Genomic DNA, 20,954 nt, shown 5'->3' with positions numbered 1-20,954 from the left:
ATGTCTTCTTCCTTTTTCCCTCCTGACATTATCTGGTATGGCATCCTCAAAAACCACTTGAGTTCCCTGGAGAAAGTATTGTGATGTGAGAGTCCATGAGGGACGTGGGTGGCAGGCTGTGAACCCCTTTTTATTTTGGAGAGCCATAGAAATGTCCTTCTTGCCCCCTAGCCACCAGCTGACAAATACTAACTCAGGGGCTACCGCCCATGGAGGTTCCGGGGATCGTGGCCTTTATCCAGCCATGCATTAAAAGCCAGGTATGCCCTGGGGGTGGCTCTGTGAGGCTGTGATTGCCAAGGTCCCCTGGGAAGCGAATGTGAGGACAATAGTACATGCCCCAGGCATTGTAGCACTTTACACAACCTCAGAGGGTGACCCAGGCAGAGAGGAGACTCGGGTAGGCAGCCCAGGGCTGATTTCTGTTAGGGATTGTGTTCAGTCTGGCTATGGGAGGGTGAGGAAGGATGGCTCTCAGCTCTGTTCAGAGCCCTTCCTTTGGAGGTGGGGGTGGAAGGCTTAGCATGTAATAATCTACAGCCCCTCCACACACATCCATTAACCCTGATCCAGCTCCCCTAGGATGAGGGGGAGTGAAGTATCCTCACTTCCAACAACAGTCTATAGAGCATCGCAAGAAGAGGGACTGGCATGTGGCCCTCTGATCCAAGCTCACACTGCTGGGCTGACAGCAAGACCAGGCCACACATGTTCTAGAGCTTAGCATTTGGTTCTGCTTAGCTCACAGCAGGGCAGGGACATGTGAAGGCGCTGGTGCTGGCTGCCTCATCATCTGGAGACTCGGCTGCCTCATCTGGAGACAGAACCGTTGCACACTGGCTATGGTCTGGGTTATTGACCTCCAGGACAGAAGGCTGTTGTGAATGACCATTTCAAGCTATCCCAGAGATGTATGCTTTCTGCTCTCTGGTCTCTGTCCCCTAAGTGGGCCTTGCTGGGGGACTTGGTGTGTGACTTTGAGAGATATAACACAGCTCCCCACCTTACTTTCCTACCTGTGTGCAAATCATTCTCTCAGCTGTCAGTGTTCCTTAACAAAGAGAATGCAGCTTTTAAAGGTGGCTCCAAATGCTTCCAGAAGCACCTGAGATGCAAGATGAGGCTAGCGTCCTTCAGCCTGGCTCTTGCTGGCCCTGAGTAGGGCTTTCTTCCTGCAGCCTTGCTGCTGAGAACCTTCATGTGGTTCGTGGTCTTTCCCTGTGGGGTGGTTTGTGGCCACTTAAGCAAGGGCTGATTTCTGTCATAGCCCCTTTGTTCTAGTAACACACAGTAGGCCTGCTGCACCACAGGGCCCCATTTCTAGGAAAAGCTTACCAGTACACCTGGCCCTGTACACAGGGTGGGTGGGTAGAAAGGTGGATGGATGGATGGATGGATGGATGGATGGATGGATGGGTGGGTGGGTGGATGGATGGATGGATGAGTGGATGGGTGGGTGGGTGGATGGATGGGTGGGTGGGTGGATAGACAGAGGAGTGAGTAGTATATGGATAGATGAGTGAGTGGGTGGATGGGTGGGAAGGTGAATAGATGGTTTGGTGGATGGGTGAGTGATGGATGGAATCAGTAGAAGGATGAAGAATGGATGGATGAGTGTTGGGTGGATCGATGATGGATGGATAATAGATGGAAGGAATGAGTAGGTGGGTGGTGGTGGGTAGATGGATGAAATAGAAGGATGATGAATGGATGGATAATGGGTGAATGGTTTGTGGATAGACTGGTAGATGGAGTATTAGGATTTTCTAGAGGAACAGAATGGATAGTATATACACACACACACACATACACACACACACACACACACACACACACACACACACACACACACACAGAGGAGATTTATTAGAGTGGCTTACAGGCTGTGGTCCAGCTAGTCCAAAGATGGCTGCCTACCAATTGAAAGCCCAAGAATCCAGTAATTGTTCAGTCCGCAGGGCTGGATGTCTCAGCTGGTCTTCAATATCTGTTGGGATCCCCAAGAAGTAGGCTCTAAATGCCAGTGAGATAGGAGCAAGGGCAAGCAGGCAAAAAGCAAATGCTTCCTTCTTCCATGTCCTTTATATAGGCTGCCACCAGAGGGACAGTGCAGATTTAAGGTGGATTTTCCCACACCAGAGATCCAGATTTAGGGTGGGTCTTCCCACTTCAAATAATTCAATCAAGAAAAATCCCTCATAGGTGTACCCAGCCACTGGGTAATTCTGGATGTGGTCACGTTGACAACCAAGAATAGCCATCACAGATGGGTAGATGGATGGATGGATGGATGGATGGATGGATGGATGGATGCATGCATGCATGCATGCATGGATGCATGCATGGGTCATGGGTGGGTGGACTTGTAGATGGCTAGGTAGATGGGTAGGGGGACAGATAAGGGAACATCCAAAGGTGTGGATGAAGAGCCAGACTGGGCCCAATCACATGGCTCTTGATGTGACATCTCTCATGCCCAGGTTACTGTTTTTGCCTGCCAAACCCTAATCCCTTTGAAGGCCAAGTTCAGATTTCACCTGCGCCCGGAAACCCTCCTGGGTATCCCCACTCTTGGGGAGTCCTCCCACCCAGCCCTTGAAGTGCCGTCCCCACCCTCTGCCTCTGCCCATGACTCTTGCCTCCCATCTGCTGCTCTCCATTTAAAAGCCCATCCCCTAGCTGCTTCATAGCTGACTGAGGTCACAGACAACCACTTAACTTCAAAGCCCCAATTGCTGTACAAGTCTAGACAGGTCACTGTGCCAACTCCCTGGCAAGGGGACAGCAGGAAGGTTCATTGCGTGAGTCTGTGTAAAGGCTTGGACTGATGCCAGCACATAGTAGGTACTCAGCAAAGAGCACTTTTTTCCCCTTGTGTTCTCTGCTAGACTCAGTACCAACTCTCACAGCTTCTTCCGGGGTGCCACAGTGTACCCAGCTACTTTGCCTTAGCAAGATCCTGCTGATTCTTCTACTCCAGGAGAAAAAGCAGGTCACAGGTAGGGGACAAGTCTAGAGCATTCACAATCCTCTGCTCCCCTCCAGCCTGTCCCCAGAGGCCATCACAAGGACACTGCCTGACTTGATCCATAAGCCCTCTCTGGCAGCAGGAGTCCCTGGCTGGTGGCATAGCATTCTGCCACCCCCTCATGGATGTGGCAGCACTGAGTCTGTCTTTCTTTAGTTTCACCCTGATAGAATTTTCCATGGTGATTTAGGACAAGGTTGTGAAGGAGCCAAGCCCCTACAAGGTAGGGCCCCAATCCGTGTAGAGCTTGGGGGTCCCTGCCGCACTGATGGACTCTCCCCAGGTCCCAAGGAGCAAATGAACGAGCAAAGAAGAAGTGATGTGTGTGGCCCAATGCGCTGCCTCCTGGCTCCAGCCTGCATGCCTGCCGTGGGGTTTGGGGAGGGGGTAGGGGGACTGGGGGCGGGGGGGGGAGGTGCAGCTGGGCAGTGTCTCCATATGGATGCTATAAATTAAAGCATTCCAGGAAACAGCACAGTAAATTCATCCGCCTCTTGCCTGCAGGGCTGGTGGGGGCTAAGCTTCGCCTCAGGAACTCTGAACATCCGTCTCACTTAGAGTGCTACTCCTACGGAACTAAGCCCTGGGGAAAAAAAATTAAAAATAACTGGATGAACAGAAAATGACTTCTCACTGGCCCTGCACTCTCAGTGGGGAAGAGGAGGGGCCACCAGCCTGGGGCCTGGCTCCCTGGGGCCCAAATTGCCTGCCAGAGACTGAGCTGGCCCCAGCTGCCCACCTAGACCTGGGAATCTCCCTGGCCTGGGCTGACCCCGCTTGTGAACTCAGTCTCCTTTTCTGAGGCCCCTTTTTGAAACCTCAGTTTCCCTGGCCTTGGAAAGGGAGGGGGCAACTAGAATAGTCAAGGTCGTGGGCAGAAGGAAGCGTGGGTGTGGTGGGCAGGGGGTTAGAAGGGAGATGGCCAGGTACTGTGGTATGGGGGTTGGGACCACTTCTATCTGGGGGTGGGAAGGTTCTTGAGATGGATATGGTGATGTGAGATGATACTGCGGTAACTGGTGAATTCTGTGTTGGGTACATTTGTCCACAACTTAAGTACGTACAGAAGAGGGCTAGTGGGATGGCTCAGGGAAGAGAGACGCTCCCTGGCAAGCCTCATGATCTGAGTTTGACCCCTTGCATCCACGTGGTGGGAAGAGAGAACCGGCTCCCAGATACTGTGCTCTGAGTTTGGAGCCTAACTCAAGCAAGTTGGGTGTCTTGGTGGGGGCTAGATGCCTGAGTGCAGATGGGTATCTCCAGAGAGACTGGGTGGCCTGGCAGTAGCTGTGCCCAGTAGGGTGGAGGGAGTGTGTCAATTTCACAGAGGTGTAGGGTGTCCGGTTCCCAAGGGTACCTGCCATTCATGTGTTCCCTTGACTACCATGATGCAGGGACCTAGAAATAGAACCTAGAAGGTAGAACCATTGTGTCAGTCAGGCAAACTCATGATGTGAAGGAGAAGAAACCAAGCAGTAGCTCCCCTGTTCCCTGAAAGACTCCAAGGATGGTGTCCGTGGGTTCCTGAGCCCTCTCCACTCACTCTGTGCCATGGGGAACCTCACCCATCCCTGAAAGACAGTCACAACAGAACCTTGAATGGATGCTATCTGGTCTCAAGGAGACTGGTCCCCAGAGGACTTGGAGAAGTGACATCTTCACTAATCTGTGGGGTGCAGTTGTGATGGCCATCCTAGTTTCCCAGGCTGAACGTTCACCAGGGTCCTGTGGTGCGCTGCACAATGGCATATAGATGTTCCCCAGGGACAGGTTGCATAAGGCTGGACCATGTTGCATTTCCCTACAGCTCTCTTTTAGACACTCACCAGGGTGCCTACCAAAAGCTAGGGACTTCTATATTAGGCTATCAAGAGATGGACACAGAATGCTCCAGTGTCTAGCATCAGCCTGGGGCCTGGGGCTGGGCACTGAGAATACACACTGTCTAAAGTTAGCTCACCTGGACTGCTGACCACAGAGGTCAGGCCACAGTGAAGAAGGAAAGATAGCCCAAGGCCCTTCTCTTTCCTGGCTCATTTGTCTCCTTCTTTCCTTACAGGTCACTCCTGCCCCTCTGGAGGCACCTGCCACTGTCCATGCTCCTGTACCAGAGCCCGAGCTACAGCCGGTGCCCCCCACAGACAGTCTATCCAGGGGCACCAGGACCACCCAGGAGCTGCGGCCAGTGTCAAGCCAGCAGAGCAGCCGGGACAGCTGGGATGGGGATGGAGTAGACCTCACAGCCACAGGTAGAGTCGTGTTTTATGTCTCTCCAAAGAGACCGGGCCTGAGCCAGCCTGTGGGCTGCAGCTCCGGAGGCTGAGTTGAGACACTGAGTTCCGAGTTGGTTCCACCTTACGTTCTTGGCACTCTAGGGTTCGAGTCCGCTCACTGGGATTTGGAATTTTCACTCCGTGCTCTGTGATGAGCTTATCTGTGCACTGACTGGTCATTCATGCCCGTAAATGCCGTCGCAGCAAACACGGGCCTGCAGGGTGTTTCTGGGTAAGGTGGATATGAGTGCCAACTGTCCTAGGCACCTGGGAAGGCTTCCCTAGTGCTGGGCCAGCAGGCATGAGAATGTCCATGTCAGGGCTTCCCAGCCTGATGCCCTCACACGCCCCTGCTGTTCAGTGGCTTTTGAGAGAGCTGTGGCTAGGGTGGCTCTCCTGATCCCATCGGCCTCTTGTGGGCTCCTAGAGCCCTCACTGTAGGTACCGAGGGCACAGTGCACATTTGTGACCTTGTAGCCTCTAGACCATGCAGGACTCCCTGGATCAGGCTGTGGTAGAGAGGGCCTGTGGGAACCTGATCCATGCTGTCCCTGGGGAGGAGTGGAGACTCCAGGACCAGCCTCGCCACCAAGCGGTAGATCCCTGCAGCATGGCTCGCTAGAAAATAGTAGGAACTGGGGCTGGGGAAGGTGACAGGCAGGCCAGAGATCACGTGGCACATTTGTTTGGACCACCACAGGCCCAGGCTTTGATCTGGAGTACTCACCTTGCAGTTCATCCTGTACCGACCTCCTTTCCTCTGTGAGATGGACTCAGTTCACAGATGGACCCAGCAAACCAAATGCTTATGCCTTGGGGGCCCGAGGGGCTTCAGACACCGGCAGGTGTGGACAAGGTGGCCCTACAGCAAAGGGGGGCGGGTACGAGGCAGATGCTGCCAGACACTGGCATCCTCTTACCCCTCTATGCACATACTCCTCCATCATGCTCAGGGCCTTGCATCTGTGAGATGGCATGGAGATAGGTGGGCCTGGCTTCCACAGAAAGTATGGCGTCTGGCACCAAGGGAAAGGTTTGTTGTGTGTGAGCCTCGGCACTTGTCAGTACAGTGGGCTTCCTCGGGTCAATAGGCAGAAGGCCGCGCTTGTGTGGGCAGCACCTCCCTTCACTCCCCGGGGCTGCCCTGTGGAAGCCAGGATGCTTGGGTTTGGCATGAGCCCTCCAGGTCCAGGACATGCCCTTCTGGATTGAGTCTTGGAAGCCCACTTGTGTCTGCATATCTTACCCAGCCCTCCAGGTAAAGTCTACCTGAGATGTGTCTGCCGGGCTTGACAATGTTCCTGGTGACTCCACATTCCCCAGGACAGGCCAGCCCCTCGTGGAGAGCTGTAGGAGAGCTGGCCACTGTGTGGGGAGAGGTACACCTGCTTTGGACTGAGGGACCTTCGGCAAATTCTGCCTCCCAAACTGAATCTGTGAGAGATGCCTGGTGGCTGGTGGTCTCTGAGCTCTGTGACATCTTGACAAGCAGAGGCGTGTGTGTGTGTGTGTGTGTGTGTGTGTGTGTGTGTGTGTGTGTGTGTTTGTGAATGCCGTTTCACATCAGCAGAGCACTGTGCAGTGGGCTCAGAGAGGCTGAGGCACTCACCCCTGTCACACAGCAGTGGTAGGGTACTGCGGTTTGAACCCTGGTTCTGGCTCCTACAACCTGCTTTACTGTAGCCCAGCAGTGTTAACTCTGACCCAGAAAGTTCTAGGTCACAAGTTTTGGAGGTGACATTTCCAGTATGGAGCCCAGTTTGGAGCCTTTGGGGATAGGCTTTGTCACATCTGCGTCTCTGACAGTGACTCCTAGGTGAGGACCCTGAGTCATCATGGTGGATGAAGGCTACACCCTAACTCTCTCTCGTGGCAGCACTGGACATGAGGGTGGCAGCCAGAGGTGTCTGTTCACACTGGGGCCACAGTCAGACTTAGACCTACTCAGGACACATTCTCACATGCACATGCCCATCTTATGTGCACACACACACACACACACACACACACACACACACACACCTACGTGTTTCCCTTCTTTCTAGGGTCTCACACCAAGGAAGCACCACTAGGGCCCACTATGATGGCTACCACCAGTTCTGAATTGCACAGTCCTCTCTGAAGGTGGGTTAGTCATGGCAGGAAGGGGATGTGAACTGCTTGGCTGGGCTGGAAACGCCTCAGCCAATCATTTCTCAGCTCTGCTCTCCTGTAAGCATGCTATATATAAAAGTTGGGGAAAGGCCTGGACTAGGCCAGGGCCCCCAAGAATTCTGGTGCCAAGCAGTGAGTTTGGAGCTATTGGGTTTTACCTACCAAGATTCCAGAATTCATCAGATTTGGTGTCACTTGGGGAACAGGGCCACCTCTGTGTCAGGGATGGAATTGCCCACGGCCAAACTCACCAGATAGCCTTTGTGGGGGCAGCATCAGTTCACGGGCACCGCGTTAGGAGAGTCATCAGCTGGTTGTAGGCACAGTTCTAGGCCATGGGGAAAAGGACTGGCATCTGCCAGGCCCTTTGGGCCCACTTCTCCATCCTTTGAGGACCATGGGATCCAAGCTATGGTTCCTCTAGCAAACAAAGCCCAAAGGAACCTTGGACTGGTGGCCAGTCCCTTGGTGAGGAGAAGGATGTCGTTTGGAGTCTTGGGTGGGCAGTGTGAGGGCACTTGGCTCCGTCAACAGCCTCGAGCCTCCAGTCGAACCAAGAACCATTTTAATGTGCATATGACATGGAAGCTGGCAAGGTGGGAGCGGGTTCTCAAAGCAGTTGTCCTGTGCTGAGCACAGGCTCCTTGGGATGGAAGGGATGCACACTATAAAGGGACAGGAAGGAGATGGCATTGGTGTCCAGGTTTCCAAACCTTAGCCTTATGTTGTGAAGTTCAGGACCTCCCAAAGCCTCAGCTGCTCCAACTGCAGAATGGGCACTGTGACAATGAGGCCATCTAAATGAGGCAGTGGCGGGGGCGTGACATAAACGCTAAGACTCGCTGATAGCTGCAGGGCGAGGTTGTGTAGGTTACACACTCTACAACAGGAGTGTGTGCCATTCTTGTCTCTAAATGTGCTTTCTGCATGGCCGTCGGGGAGCCATCTGCCCTGTTAGATGGATGGTGGCCTTGCGTGTCCTTTCTGGGTTGTGTAGCCGTTTCTCATGTGACAAGTAATGTCATCAGCAGAGGTAGCAGAAGTTGCCGTACCCACTGGTGAGCTGAGCTGTGTGTGCCAAAAGCCATGCCCAGCCGCTTTGGCCCCAGCCCCTTTCCACAGGCCATGTCAGCATCCTCACCCGTGGTCAGACCAGGCACATGTGTCCGCTGGGCTGAGACCCACCTGAGAGAACTGGGGCTTACCTGTGCGCATCTGGCTGCCAGGGTTTGTGGCCTCGTCCCCACCGTCTCCAGATGCCCGTGTCTACGCACTGCAGTGGCTAGCTGAGGACCCCACCTTCTCACCGGCATACATCTGCAGAAGCCCGGCCACCACACACCAGATTACCCGTGGGTACCATCTGTCCCGTGTTAGTCACTTTCCTTGTGGCTGTGATCAAACACCTGGCCAAAGCAGCTTAGGGAACAAGGGTCGTTTGGCTTACCGTTTCAGGCTGCAGTTTACCGTGGTGGGGAGGTCACGGTGGGAGGAGCTTCCGGCGGCTGGTCACATACTCCCTCACTGACATGCCAGAGGTCAGGTGTCTAGGTGATTCTATGTCCAGTCAAGCTGACAGTCGGTGTTAACCATCTCATTACCTGCTGTTGGAAAGGAAGGTGGCTCCCCTCTGGATGATCAGTGATGGAGGGTGCTGTGTAGAGCCACAGCACTGTCCCCTTGCCGTGTAGCCATTGTTGCTTGGAGACCCCTCCCCTCCCCGCTCTTGTATGCTATCGCCTGGTCCGTCCCACACAGTGACTCAGGTAAAGAGGTCAGCTTCCTATGGCTGCTGTGATAAATCTTGTGCTGGACCCCCCCCCTCTTTCTCTCTCACACACACACACCTGTGATCCCCACACTAGGGAGGCTGAGGCAGGAGCATCGCCAGTTTCAGGCTAGCCTGGACTACATAGTCTCCAAAGTCTCCAGGCCTCATTGAGGGAGTCTAGGCTGGGCAGGGCCAGTTTCCGAGAGGCGGCAAGGGAAGCCTTGTCCTCCTTCAGCATCCCTTGGCTGTCTTCAAGGCCTGCAATGCAGAGCAGCCACCATCATGGCCCTTGCTGACCCTTTCCTACCTGACTCATCTACCAATCCCCCTGTGGCTGTCCTAGGACAACCTCATTGCTAACCTGTGTCCAGGTCAGCTGCTCAGGAGCCACGTGCTGCAGCCTGCACCCAGAGGGCTCCAGGCTCAGGACTGCAAAGCCTTTGGAATTTGTCATTCCACTGAACATGATACCATGTGAAAATCTCCGGGTTGTTCAGGGCAGGAGCTGATAGACGAGACAAGAAGTACTCCACTGTGGAGTTCCTGCTCAGGGCCCATAAGTCCCTGTGCGTGTGGCTTTGCCTTTGTTCCTGGGGCCTGTGTGCTCCGTCCCCAGCAGGCCCAGCCAGTAGGCCCTCCCCACCTCACTATGATATGACACTGTTGATGGTGTCTGTGGAGAAGAGGGGCTGGGACAGAGCTCTGTCCCTCGGTCTCTGCACCAGCTGGCCATTCTCCTGGGCAGTGTAACTCAGGCACTGGAGTCTTGAGCCTGTGTCCTACCCAGGCTCCTAAGGCCCCATTTCCTGGTTCTGAGGCTACCCCTGGGGCTCCCACTGTCCTCAGGCTCTGAGCTGCTCTACAACAGGGAATGGGATCTGGCCTTGCAGTACTTTGTAGCCAGCACCTGGCCTCTGGGGGGCGGGGGGTAATACCTCTTACCTGGTCTCTGTGGGGATACCTTTTACCTGGCCTCTGTGGGGCCACCCCTTGTCAGGCTTGTGTGGGAGCACTCCTCACCTGGCCCCTCCATACCCTCCAGGTGCTGGCTGGAGTTTGAAGTTCCTCAAGGCATCCCCCTGTTCCTGCCACCTGTCCTTCTGCCTTCCAATCTCACACCTCTGTCCCAGAGCCCTCTGGGAACAACACCATGCCAAGCCCAGCACCTTGTGCCATCTGCCTACTTCAGTCTGGCTCTATACATTTTTTGTCCCTGAGGGGTGGTGTGGTGCTGGGTCCCAACTCTGAGGTTCAGGGGCTCCTCCTGAGAACACAGGTTCTGAGAAGCAGGTTCCCTGGGCTGAGCTGCAGCCCTGGCGAGGGTTTCTGGGTGCTGGGGACATATCTAGTAGATGTGGCTGTGGGGTCATGAGGTGCTAGAAGTGGACATTCACAGGAGGGGATGGCTGTGCCCACTGCCATCCGCACCCCACCCCCTCTCCTTCCTAGCTGTGTGCTGTGCAGTTGGACATGGCATCTTGACATGCTCAGATCTGAGTCTGCCGTCTTCTGAGTGTGAGGCCTGGCTCGCACCTCCTGAGCTTCTGGTATAAGCCGGATGTCATCCCGTGCTTTGGTGGAACAGGGCTGGTGACCTGTCTGTCTTGGTTAGGATTTCTATCCCTGGGCCCAAAGCAGCTTGAGCAGGAGGGGGTTTGTTTGAAGGAAGCCAAGGCAGGGACCTGGAGGCAGGAAGTGAAGGATAAGCCCTGAAGGAACTGTTTACCGACTTGCTCCTCATCTCTTTCTCGGTCTGCTTTCTTATGTAACCCAGAGCCACCTGCCTAGGGTGGCACCACCCACAGTGGCCTGGACCCTTCCACATCAATCACCAATCAAGAAAATACTCTACAGACTCGCCCACAGACCATCTGATGGAGGCCTTTCCCTCCGTTCAGGTTCCTCTTCCCAGATAACTGTAGCTTGTGTCAAGTTGACAAAAAAAAATTAACCAGCACCCTGACCATCACAAGAGCCAGCCATGTCTAACGTGTAGTGTGACACCAGCACACAGGACGAGGGTGTGGCTTGTCACCAGCAACCCTGCCTCTTCCTCTTCTCTGTCAGGAAAGTGGGATTCTGGCCGAGGCTGCCCCTGTCACTAGGAAGGCAGGGAGGGTACTCAGCTGGCCGAGTGCCCACGGCAGCATGGTGAGAGCTGAGCATGGTGGCACCAGGCACAGGAAGGTTTTGCCTACGGCTGGTGAGCTGGAGCTGCTCCTACGGTTGCAGAACGGGTTGCAGCTCCCAGCCCATTGCCCCCCTACACTTCTCTGCAGCAGGACTCCCCCCCCCCCGGGGGGGGCTCCTACCGCACACCACCCTGTGCCATCCCCTCCCTCAAGTGCTGCCAGCAGAGCTGGGATCCAGTGTCTGGCTCTCATTAGCAATGATTTTTATCTTCTTGGGAACGTCTCATAATGCTGGAAGCATGGCTTACAAGTCCGGGCAGGAAGTCTAGAAGCCTCTAAAGGCACCGCCGGGGAAGGGAGGCCTTTTACCCAGAGAGAGAAGGCCCTGGATCCTCTCAACACAGTTGAGAGGGCATAGGCAGAGACTGGCAGACCCTCCCTCCCTCCTTCCTGTTTTAGTGGGCATTTTGTTCTGATACGGGGTCTGCCTATGTAGCCCAAGCTAGACCGGAACTCTCTATCCTCCTGTCTTAGCCTCTCTCTAGAGCGAAGAAGACAGGCATGTGGTACCATGCTCAGCTGAGCCTGGGTTCTGATGAACACATTGACCTTGGGGTGTTCCCTGAGGACTTTGGGAAACACTGGCCGCTTGTCAGTGTCCTTAGCACCAATGTCTGATGTCCCTCCCCTGCGCTCCCTTCCTCTTCTTAAAAATGGTCTTGTTGAGTTGTGGTCTCATTCTTTAGTCCAAGCTGGTCTCGAACTCATGGTCCTGCTGTGGCAGTCTCCTAGTGCTGAGATGGCAGGTCTGTGTCCTCATCCCTGGTGGATCTGCCTTCCCTTTGTGACGGCTCCTACCCACTGGGATCTGCTGTCTTTGCTCCACTTCCTTGGCTGGTGTGTGGCTGTGTGTACCTGCCTGCCACCAGTTTCCGTTTTCGTGAAACAAACGGGAACGGGGATTTAGTGGGGGTAGCCGGAAATGGTAACCCCAAGTGTTGGCTCAGACCCAGTGACTTCCTGATGGCTTGTGATCAACGCACCTCTGCGCCTGGTGTGCTGTGGCCCAGAGGCAACACTTGCTGTCAAACGGAACTTCTGCCCCAGGTGGGAGATAGAAATTTTCCGTGGGAAAGATAGATTGAGGGCTCCGTTGGCATGGCAACCTGAGTTCTGCCCCAGTACCCATATAAAAGCTGGGTGTGTTGGTTCACGCATGTGACCCCAAATTGGGGAGGGGAAGACCTGGGGATCCCTGGGCTTGCTGGCTCCCAGGCTTGCTGGCCGGCCAGCCTAGCTGAGTTGAGTTCCAGATCAATAGGGGCCTTTTCTTTAAAAAATGAGATGAGAGTGACTGATGGAGACATCTGACATCAGTGTCTGGCCTGCAAGTGTGCACACATGTGCCCCTGCCCCTGTGTATACACACAAGCATGTAAACACACACCAAGACCATGAGTGGAGCCCCTGAAGTGACTTTGGTGGGCCCTGTGGGTGAGGTGTCCTGGGGCTGTCACACGCCCTCAGGAGACAGGGCTGTAACCAGCCTGGCCCACCCTTCTGAGGGCCACCTATGTGTGACACTTTCTCTGTGCTCCGGGGGCTCCCATCCCATCGGCTTTTAGTGACTGCTGATGGAAATGCAGCTGCTCTCCTCAGCTTCTTTCCCATCTGGGGATGTTATTCCCTTCTGTTTGTGTGACTCTTAACCCTACACTGCCGTGTGTGTGTGTGTGTGTGTGTGTGTGTGTGTGTGTGTGTGTGTGTGTGTTCGTGTCCACAGGTACTTACTGAGCACCTACTGTGTGCCACAGATTTTTTTTTAAATCATTTATTTATTTTTATTTCATGTGCATTGGTGCTTTGCCTGCACGTATGTCTGTATGAAGGTGTTGGATCCCCTGAAACTGGAGTTACAGACAGATGTGAGTTGCCATGTGGGTGCTGGGAATTGAACTCAGGACCTCTGGAAGAACAACCACTGCTCTCAACCACTGAGCCATCTGCCCAGCCTCCATGCCCCAGATTCTTTAGAACCAGAAGTGCACAAAACAGGTACATGGCCCGGCACTCAAGGACTCCATAACTCCTGTTTGACATGAAGGAGGTAACTCCTGTGGCTGGCGCAGACAGAGGCCATGCTAAAAGAATGCCTCGTGGTGTCCCAGTCAAGGAGGAGAGGTTCAAAGGTCCAAGGTGTGTGGCCTCCAGGAAGCGGGGACCACGGTTTCCTGTGCCTGACACAGCCCAAGGGGAGGAGACCCCACAGGCTTTTGCTGGGTGAATGGGAGCTGGGGCCTGTGCGGCAGTGGAAGGAGGAAGTGGGGTCTGGTGAGCCCAGCTGTGTGCATCCAAGTGGCTCCTTAGCCCACTCCAGACCCTTCCTTCTCTTCAGCGCCTGGGCTGGCCAGTCCGGTCAGCATGTGTGTATCGTGTAGAAGTTCTGAGGGCTGAGTGAATGTTTCACACACCCCTGGTGAGGTAGCCATAAGAGAAGCGGCAGAGATGGCCCAGAGTTTAAGGGCACTGGCTGCTCTTGCAAAGGACCCAGGGTTCGATTCCCCGCACCCACATTAGACAGTGCACAATCTCACGTAACTCCAGTTTCCAGGGTTCTGGCACCTTCTTCTGGCCTTCAGAAGGACTTCACAAAGATGGTCCATTTACACCTAAGAAATGAAAATAAACCAATCTACAGTAAACAGAGGACCCAGTGATCGACCATACATTAGCCAAGGACACCTCAAGGTCACCGCTGAGCTTGTTTCCAGGATGTGGTAGACTCCAAGTTCCTCCAAACACTTGTAGAGGAGTATTTATGAAGTGATAGCTGTGTACCACGTGAGTCTGGGAACAACGTCCTTCCTGCCACACTGCTTTCCTGTGGTTGCTGTCACATGTCACCTGGACCTTAGTGACTCCAAACAGTGCCTCTTCCCTTTAGGCTAGAGGTCAGAGGTCTCAGCTAGGTTTCAGGGTAAGGCCTCACAGGCTGTTTCCTCCTACATGTTCCATGGTAAGATCTGCTTCCCTCCTGCCCCAGGTTCTGGAAGCCTTAGAGGTCCTTGGCTTGTGGCCCCTTCCTGACATCTCTCCACCCTCTCCCACTGCACACCCCCTACTGTAATAACGCTGAGCCTCCGCTAGACCCACCTGGCTAATCTGGACGCTCCTTCTACCTAGGGTTTGTGTCTCAGCTACAGCCATGAGGTCCACTTTGCCCCCTAAGATGCATTCTGTTCACAGCTTCAGGATGAGGCGGTATCTTCTAGAGCCTGCTGGTTAGCATTCCATACCCATCACCCTGGCTGGGCTGACTGTGTCTTTGGCCCCCAGATGTACAGGGTTCCTGGTGTCAGTGAAAGACTGAGTGGGAAGGGGCGGAATGGACCAGACATGTGTCTGTTCAGGCAGTTTCAGGACACTCCAGAACTCAGAGGTGGTGGACCTACCTTGTGAGCGCTGCTGTGAGGATGGCCTGCATTTAGACCCCTCAGTTCCCACTATCCAGGCCACTTTGCTGAGCAGGTGGGGCAGAGGATGAATCCTTGCCCATCCCGGGGAAGAAGCTGTGGATGCAGTTTGTCTCTGTCCCAGGAGGGGGCGCAATGGAGTACAGCCAGCCCCCAAAGCCGCCCAGCTTTGGAGTGGGTGGAGGTTAGGCCCAGGAACCAGGTTCTGCCCCTCTCCTCACAGATTGCCCTCTCTCTGTGTGGTTTTTAAGCCCAGCCTGTACTACAGAGCAGATGAGCGCTGGTCCCCACCTCCAGCCAGGTTCAGCTCCCTTTCCCCCAAACGCACTAAGATGGACTCCAAGAAGGCGCAGGCCACAGAGAAGCCCTGTGTGGCTGGAGGGCTCTAGGGAGAGGGGAGCTTAGAACGGGGCCCCGTCAGCTGGGGAGGGCAGAAAGGAGGTTCTTCTGGGAAAGACCCAAGACCCTAGCCGCAGAAATGCTGGAGCTTCCTGACCCTCCTGCCTCCCGGCGGACTGTATCCCCTCGTCTCCCATGGCCATCTACATTCCTCCCCAGCAAAGAGCACGTCCTAGGCCCTGTAGCCTGCAGCCTGCCCAGCCCCTGGAGAGCCCCTCAGAGCCCACCACTCACCCAGTCTTCCGCTCCATGGAAGCACCTCTCCGGTATGCCTGTCTCTTCCGAGCCTTCTCCCCGTCCCCTGCCTTTATGCACACACAGACACGCGTTCCTGAAACCCTGTCCCCAAAGTTGTTTCTTTGACCCTTGACCTCCTGTGGTACCGGTGCTGAACTGTTATGTGACTCAGAGCTGTCCAGGTGACCCCTCTGGGTCTTCTCCGCTCTCCAGGTCGTAGCCTTCCTCTTCGGCGTAGTAAATGTCTTGATCAGCCGAGTCCTGCCAGGAGAGCCGTAGCAGCTAGACAATGAGGACTGTCGGGAAGTGGCCACCGCCGCCACCGGGGGCCTGGCTCCCGCATGCAGCCACAGTGGCTGTACCAGGTGGGATGCTGGGGAGCAGGAGGAGGACCCGCTGCCTCTGCTGGGCAGAAGCTTGCGCCAAGCTCCGAGTGTGGACTTAGCTCTTGAAGGAACTCGAGGAGATTGAGGCAGGAGAATGGAGAAGTATAGAGAGGGGAGCCCTCCCCCGGCCCACCCGCGCCTCCCATGACCGAGGCCACTGCTGCCCCCCCCCCCGCCCCCCCAGCCAGACCAGGCCACAGGCTGGGCCAGTCACTTCTTATAGACCAGAGGAGCTCAGGAGGAGCATTCTTCCACCACAGTGAGTCTCGGGGAAAGCTTGCACCAGCCTGGAGGAGGGAGTGTGGGTCTTGGGACGGGTGCCCAGACACTGAGGCCTGCAGACGGATGTGGGGTGACAGAGGGCCAAGCTCTGACTCAGCAGTGGCAGTGTCCTGGCTCAGGGACACCGAGGTGCACGTGGGATGTGAATGCTGGCCCAAGAGAGGGTGCTTTGGGGGCCCAGAGCCAGCCTAGCGAACTCTGAGGGGTGTGGCGGGGCACTGAGCTAGCTGACCTTCCTGCAACTCGCCCGGAGGCATGCGACTCCTTTCCCTGTGCACCCATAGCTGTGGAGCACAGGCTGACCCGGAGCTGACCCTGGCGCCAAGCCTGCCCTCAGGCCTGCCTGTGTGCTCCCAGCTCAAGAGGCCACTGAGCCCCACATTCTCTGAGGGTGCCTATCAGCCTGGGGCAGAGCTGGGTGAAAAACCAAGGCTGACTCATCTTCCACGCCACATTCTCTGAGGGTGCCTATCAGCCTGGGGCAGAGCTGGGTGAAAAACCAAGGCTGACTCATCTTCCACGCCACTTGCTGTTCTAGAAGCAGAAAGGCCAAGAGTGGAGCCGTATGGATGGAGGGGTGGGGTGGGGGCGTGGATGTGAGGGGTGTACAGCGCCCCCTGGAGGGTCAGAGGCATGCTCAGGGCCCAGGTGTCTGGCGCAGGTGACTCTGAGGTCCTGGTATTCCTGGTCCCATGTCAGGTACAAGGGTCTTTCCCCATTTCCTTCATCACAGTGAGTTTCACAGACAGCCACAGTGATGGCTATGTGGGACCCAGGGTGCGGTGGGTCCTGGTTCTGACCCTTTCTTCCCTAGTGTGGAGTACAGTTTGGGACACATTCTACCTGTCTTGCAGGGTTGTTGAGGCAGTGAGTGACCCGTCTCTGAAAGTATTCAAGGAGATTAAGTCCCACTGGGGTGTCTCTAGGGGTGGGGTGTGTGTCAGCAATGGTGGCAATGTTTGCTGGCTCCCGGGGCAGTTCCAGGCAGTTCTATGTTCTTGTAGGTCAGGCACGTGGTCATCTGGGGCACTGGGACTTGGACGGAGCCTGCGGTATGGTACTGACTGTTTCTTTGTGCAGCGGCCCTTTGCCTGCCCTGTCCTTGGCCCTGTCCTCTCACCTGAACTAACTAGCTGGTCGGTCACTGGCCCTGTCCCCAGCCTCTAGGTGGCCACTGCTTGTGTGGTCCTGGATCGCCTCAGAAGAAAGGTACTGAGCTCTGGTCTCGGGTAGGCAAAGGGTGGCCTCTCCCCAGCTCCTCCTGGGCCCTTCGGTGGTGCCCAGACTCCTGCACCCCCGAGTTCCATGTTTCCCTCAGCTGTTTGCCTGACTTCCTTGGCCTGAGCTGGGCGCACTGAGGATATTAGTGAGAACTGTGGACGAACTACAACCCCTGTCAGCAGGGTGGTTCTGTGAGTGTATCATCTGTGTACCCTGCTAGCTGAGGGGCTGACAGACCATGGCTTTGCCAGTGAGGACAGAAGAGATCAGTTAAACTTACCTTCCTGATGATGGCGGCACCTTGCTTTCCCCGGTGGGGCCCAGACCATGAAGGCCCCATTCCCCACCAGTGCATCATGGTGGAAAGCAGAATGCTGGTTGCTGCTGGCCTAGGTGGAAGTCCTGGATTTCCCACCTAAAGCTGTGTGACTTGGGCTGTCCTCCTGGCCTCTCTGGGCCTCTTCCCATGCTAGCTGAGTTGGCAGTGCTCCTGCTGTGCTGTGGGTGGATGGGGCTGGTGAGACCCCTGACAGGCTCAGGCCCATCACCTTCCAGCTTCTTGAATTGTCCTTGTACTGTCCTTACCCGGTGGCTCTTGAGTACCAGGGTCACCTCCTAAACCCCTTCCCTGTCCCTCTGATTTTGCTGACCTTTCACGGGTGAGGGAAACAGAGGGACAGCACTGTCCTTGGGAGAAGGACACTCCTGAGCCTCACCTGGCAGAGAGCCAGTGGGGGTGGGGTGGGGTGCAGGGGGAACCTGGCTCTTTGGTGTAACACCAGCCCTGCCCCCACCCCAGGCTCGTGGGCCTGAATGGGTCTCGCAGAACCAAGCATTGAGTGTGCTGATATTTGGCTGGGTCTTGATAGAAGGGACTAGCCAGCCTCAGACATGGCTAGTGCCTCTTGTCCCGGCACTCCACAGACAGACCAGGATAGCAGATTGTCACATAAGTCCCCCCTCCCCACTCACAGAGGCAGCCCTAGCCCAGTTCTTCTGCCCCCTTCCCAGCACAGCCTGAGGAGGGAAATAGCATTTATCAGGAACCTCTTGGGGTGGCTCCTGGTGCCTCAGTTCCACCATGACCCCCTCGGGTTAGAGGCAGATATAGAGGCTCCTTAAAAGGAGATGACCTGAGTTTTCCTTGGGGACCAGTCCCCCACCATGGTGGCCTCCTCCAGGCCCTCATATTCCTTCTATGGGCCTTAGCAGCAGTGGCCCCGAATCATAACAAAATGCACCCCCAGAACTCCTGGTCCACATGCTTTTCCTACAAGGAGCAGCCTGAGGCCATGTCCTCTCTCCTGGGAGACCTTCAGGTATTGACCTGGAGCTGCCCCTCAGGACCCCAAGCCGTCGGGTTCCCGTTGCCCTGGCCGTCCGCTCCTGTGCCTTCCTTGGGGATGGTCACTGCAAGGGCTGGACTGGGAGAGGGTGGAGGCTGTGTACTGCTTCTCATCTCCCTAATGGTAGGTTTGATTACAGACAGAGTCTGTGACTGCGTGGTGAGGGCCACTGTGGGCTGGGGCTCTGGTCCCTGCCTGCCTGCCTGCCAGGCGTGTGGTCCTGGCCGGGGACATAAGAACACAGTTCTGACTCTGTTCTCTGAGCCACGGCAGGCAGGCTGTCACCACAGTGGGCTGGGAGCTGGAGGCCGGCCCAGAAGTAGAGAGAGAGTGCCATGGCCCCTGGCACCCAGCCCTGCCAAGCCACAGGTGCCCCTGCCCTCTGGTGTGGGTGGAGGGCCTGCTGGGCAGAGAGCGGGAGGTAGGAGGGGTGAGTGGGAGGGGACAGAACAGCAGGGAAAGCTGAGGACACGTGTCCCAGCAACAGCCTGGGCTGCTCGCTCTGTATGGCTCTCACTACCGCGGAGCAGGTTGGGCCCTGCACAACCCCCATGGAGTGGGGAGCATTCCGTGGAAACCCCGTCCTGCCTGCCTTCTTTTCCAGTTTGATTTTGGGTTCTGGAATTCTAGTCACTCTGATTGTGGAATGTTTGCGGGGGCGGGGGGGAGGATGATGTGTGAATGGCTGTGGATCACAGCACACCCCTTTAGGAGCTGTACAGGATAAGAGGGTTTGGAGGATGGCAGAGGACTAGAGATATCTGTGTCTGGGTGTCTCATGCACAGTAGTCAGGCACAGCGCCCACAGTCCTTTGTGGCTCAGGTTAGCCTTATCTCCCCGCTCCTAACACTGGTTCTTAACCCAGGGGTTCAGGTTTGGGCTTCTGGCTGCTGCAGAGCCCTGAGGAGAGAGATGCCCATTAAAATTCAAGGCTAGCCCAGCGTGGAAGCCCACATCTTTAATGCCAGCACTCAAGAGGCAAAGGCAGGCAGATCTCTGTGAGTTCAGGGCATGCCTGATCTACAGAGAGAATTACAGGCCAGCCTCTGGAGCTACCTGGTAAGACTGTCTCAAAACAAGACAAACAGAAAGTTCCTCTCAGCTGTGTGGCCTAGGACAAGTCATATAATCTCCCTGTGCCTCAGTTTCCTTATCTGAAAAGTAGAGGGAGTGATAGAACATGGAGGCAGGCACGTGAGACAGCGACGGGCATGTGCGTGGGAAGCGGCCGCTGCTTCCTCTCCTCTGTGCAGGCCCTGGGGAAGGGCTGCGGCTCCGTTCCTTCCTACAGCACTCGGAGGCCGAGGCTGGCAGAGGCTGGAACCCACTGCTCTCTTGTCAGGTGGCTGGGGCCCCTCCTGGCCCTGCCTAAATCCTGACCAAGAGGGCTTCAAGGAGCCGCCTGTCTGAAGGCGGGGGGCTGCCTCCCAGCAGGCAGAGGCTGGTGGGAGGCCCAGGCTCCTCTGGCCAACTCTGCCGCTGGCCACATTGCCCCCACAGGAAGTCTGTCATTCAGCTTTATCTCTGGCCCTTTGCCCACAGCCCGGTCCCCAGGAAGGGTTATCAGCTTGGACATCTGCACCCCAACGGGCCAGGGAACACTGCGGTCAGTCCATCTCCTCAGGAACAGCAGCTGTCTCCCGGTGACAGACCCCTTGTAGTTAGTGCCAGGGACAGGGCAGGGTGGAGAGCTGAGGATTGTGGGGCTTGGGGGCTGGGCTGTCTGAGCCTGCAGAACCAAGGGCCCAGTGCCACTACCTAAGGCACAGGCTGGTGCTTGAGGGAAGATGTAAGACAGTAAGACACAGGCTCGAGTGGGAGGGGGACCGGAGGAGGGGCGTCCCATCCTGGGCAGCCCAGCAGGGGGAGGTCTGCACAGACCAGTCCATCATGCAGCTCACAAGGCCTCCTTGTGACGTCCTGTGCCCTGGAGGGGGATGACTCTCTGGCAGTGCAGAAACCCTCTGGATACATGGACGTCTGATGTCGCCTGCTTGTTAGTTTTCTTTCATATATATATTTCATATTTATATTTATATATATATATATATATATATATATATATATATATATATATATATATATAGTATATGGGTGTTTTGCATGCATGTATGTCTGTGTACTATGTGTGTGCCTGGTGTTCACAGAGGACAGAAGAGGGCGTCAGATCCCCAGGACTGGAAGTGTGAGCCATCATGTGGGTCCCCTGGAAGAACACCCAGTACTCTTTAACCACTGAGCCATCTCTTTA

At 55.5% G+C, this 20,954-nt stretch overlaps 1 protein-coding gene across 3 annotated transcripts in view; it reads left to right on the top strand.

The window, feature by feature from the left end:
* The window catches only part of Gse1 (Gse1 coiled-coil protein), a 337,518-nt gene that overhangs the window by 122,750 nt on the left and 193,814 nt on the right, over positions 1-20,954 (top strand). For all 3 annotated transcript variants that reach the window (XM_059263914.1, XM_059263915.1, XM_059263913.1), the window contains exon 2: positions 5,088-5,277. In XM_059263914.1, coding sequence (XP_059119897.1) covers positions 5,088-5,277 — 190 coding nt within the window. The remainder of the gene's footprint in view (positions 1-5,087; positions 5,278-20,954) is intronic.

This window comes from Peromyscus eremicus, chromosome 5 (genome assembly GCF_949786415.1).
Source record: "Peromyscus eremicus chromosome 5, PerEre_H2_v1, whole genome shotgun sequence".
Classification (NCBI taxonomy): domain Eukaryota; kingdom Metazoa; phylum Chordata; class Mammalia; order Rodentia; family Cricetidae; genus Peromyscus; species Peromyscus eremicus.
The sequence above is the reverse complement of the archived record's forward strand: the minus strand, read 5'-3'. Positions and strand labels throughout refer to the sequence as shown.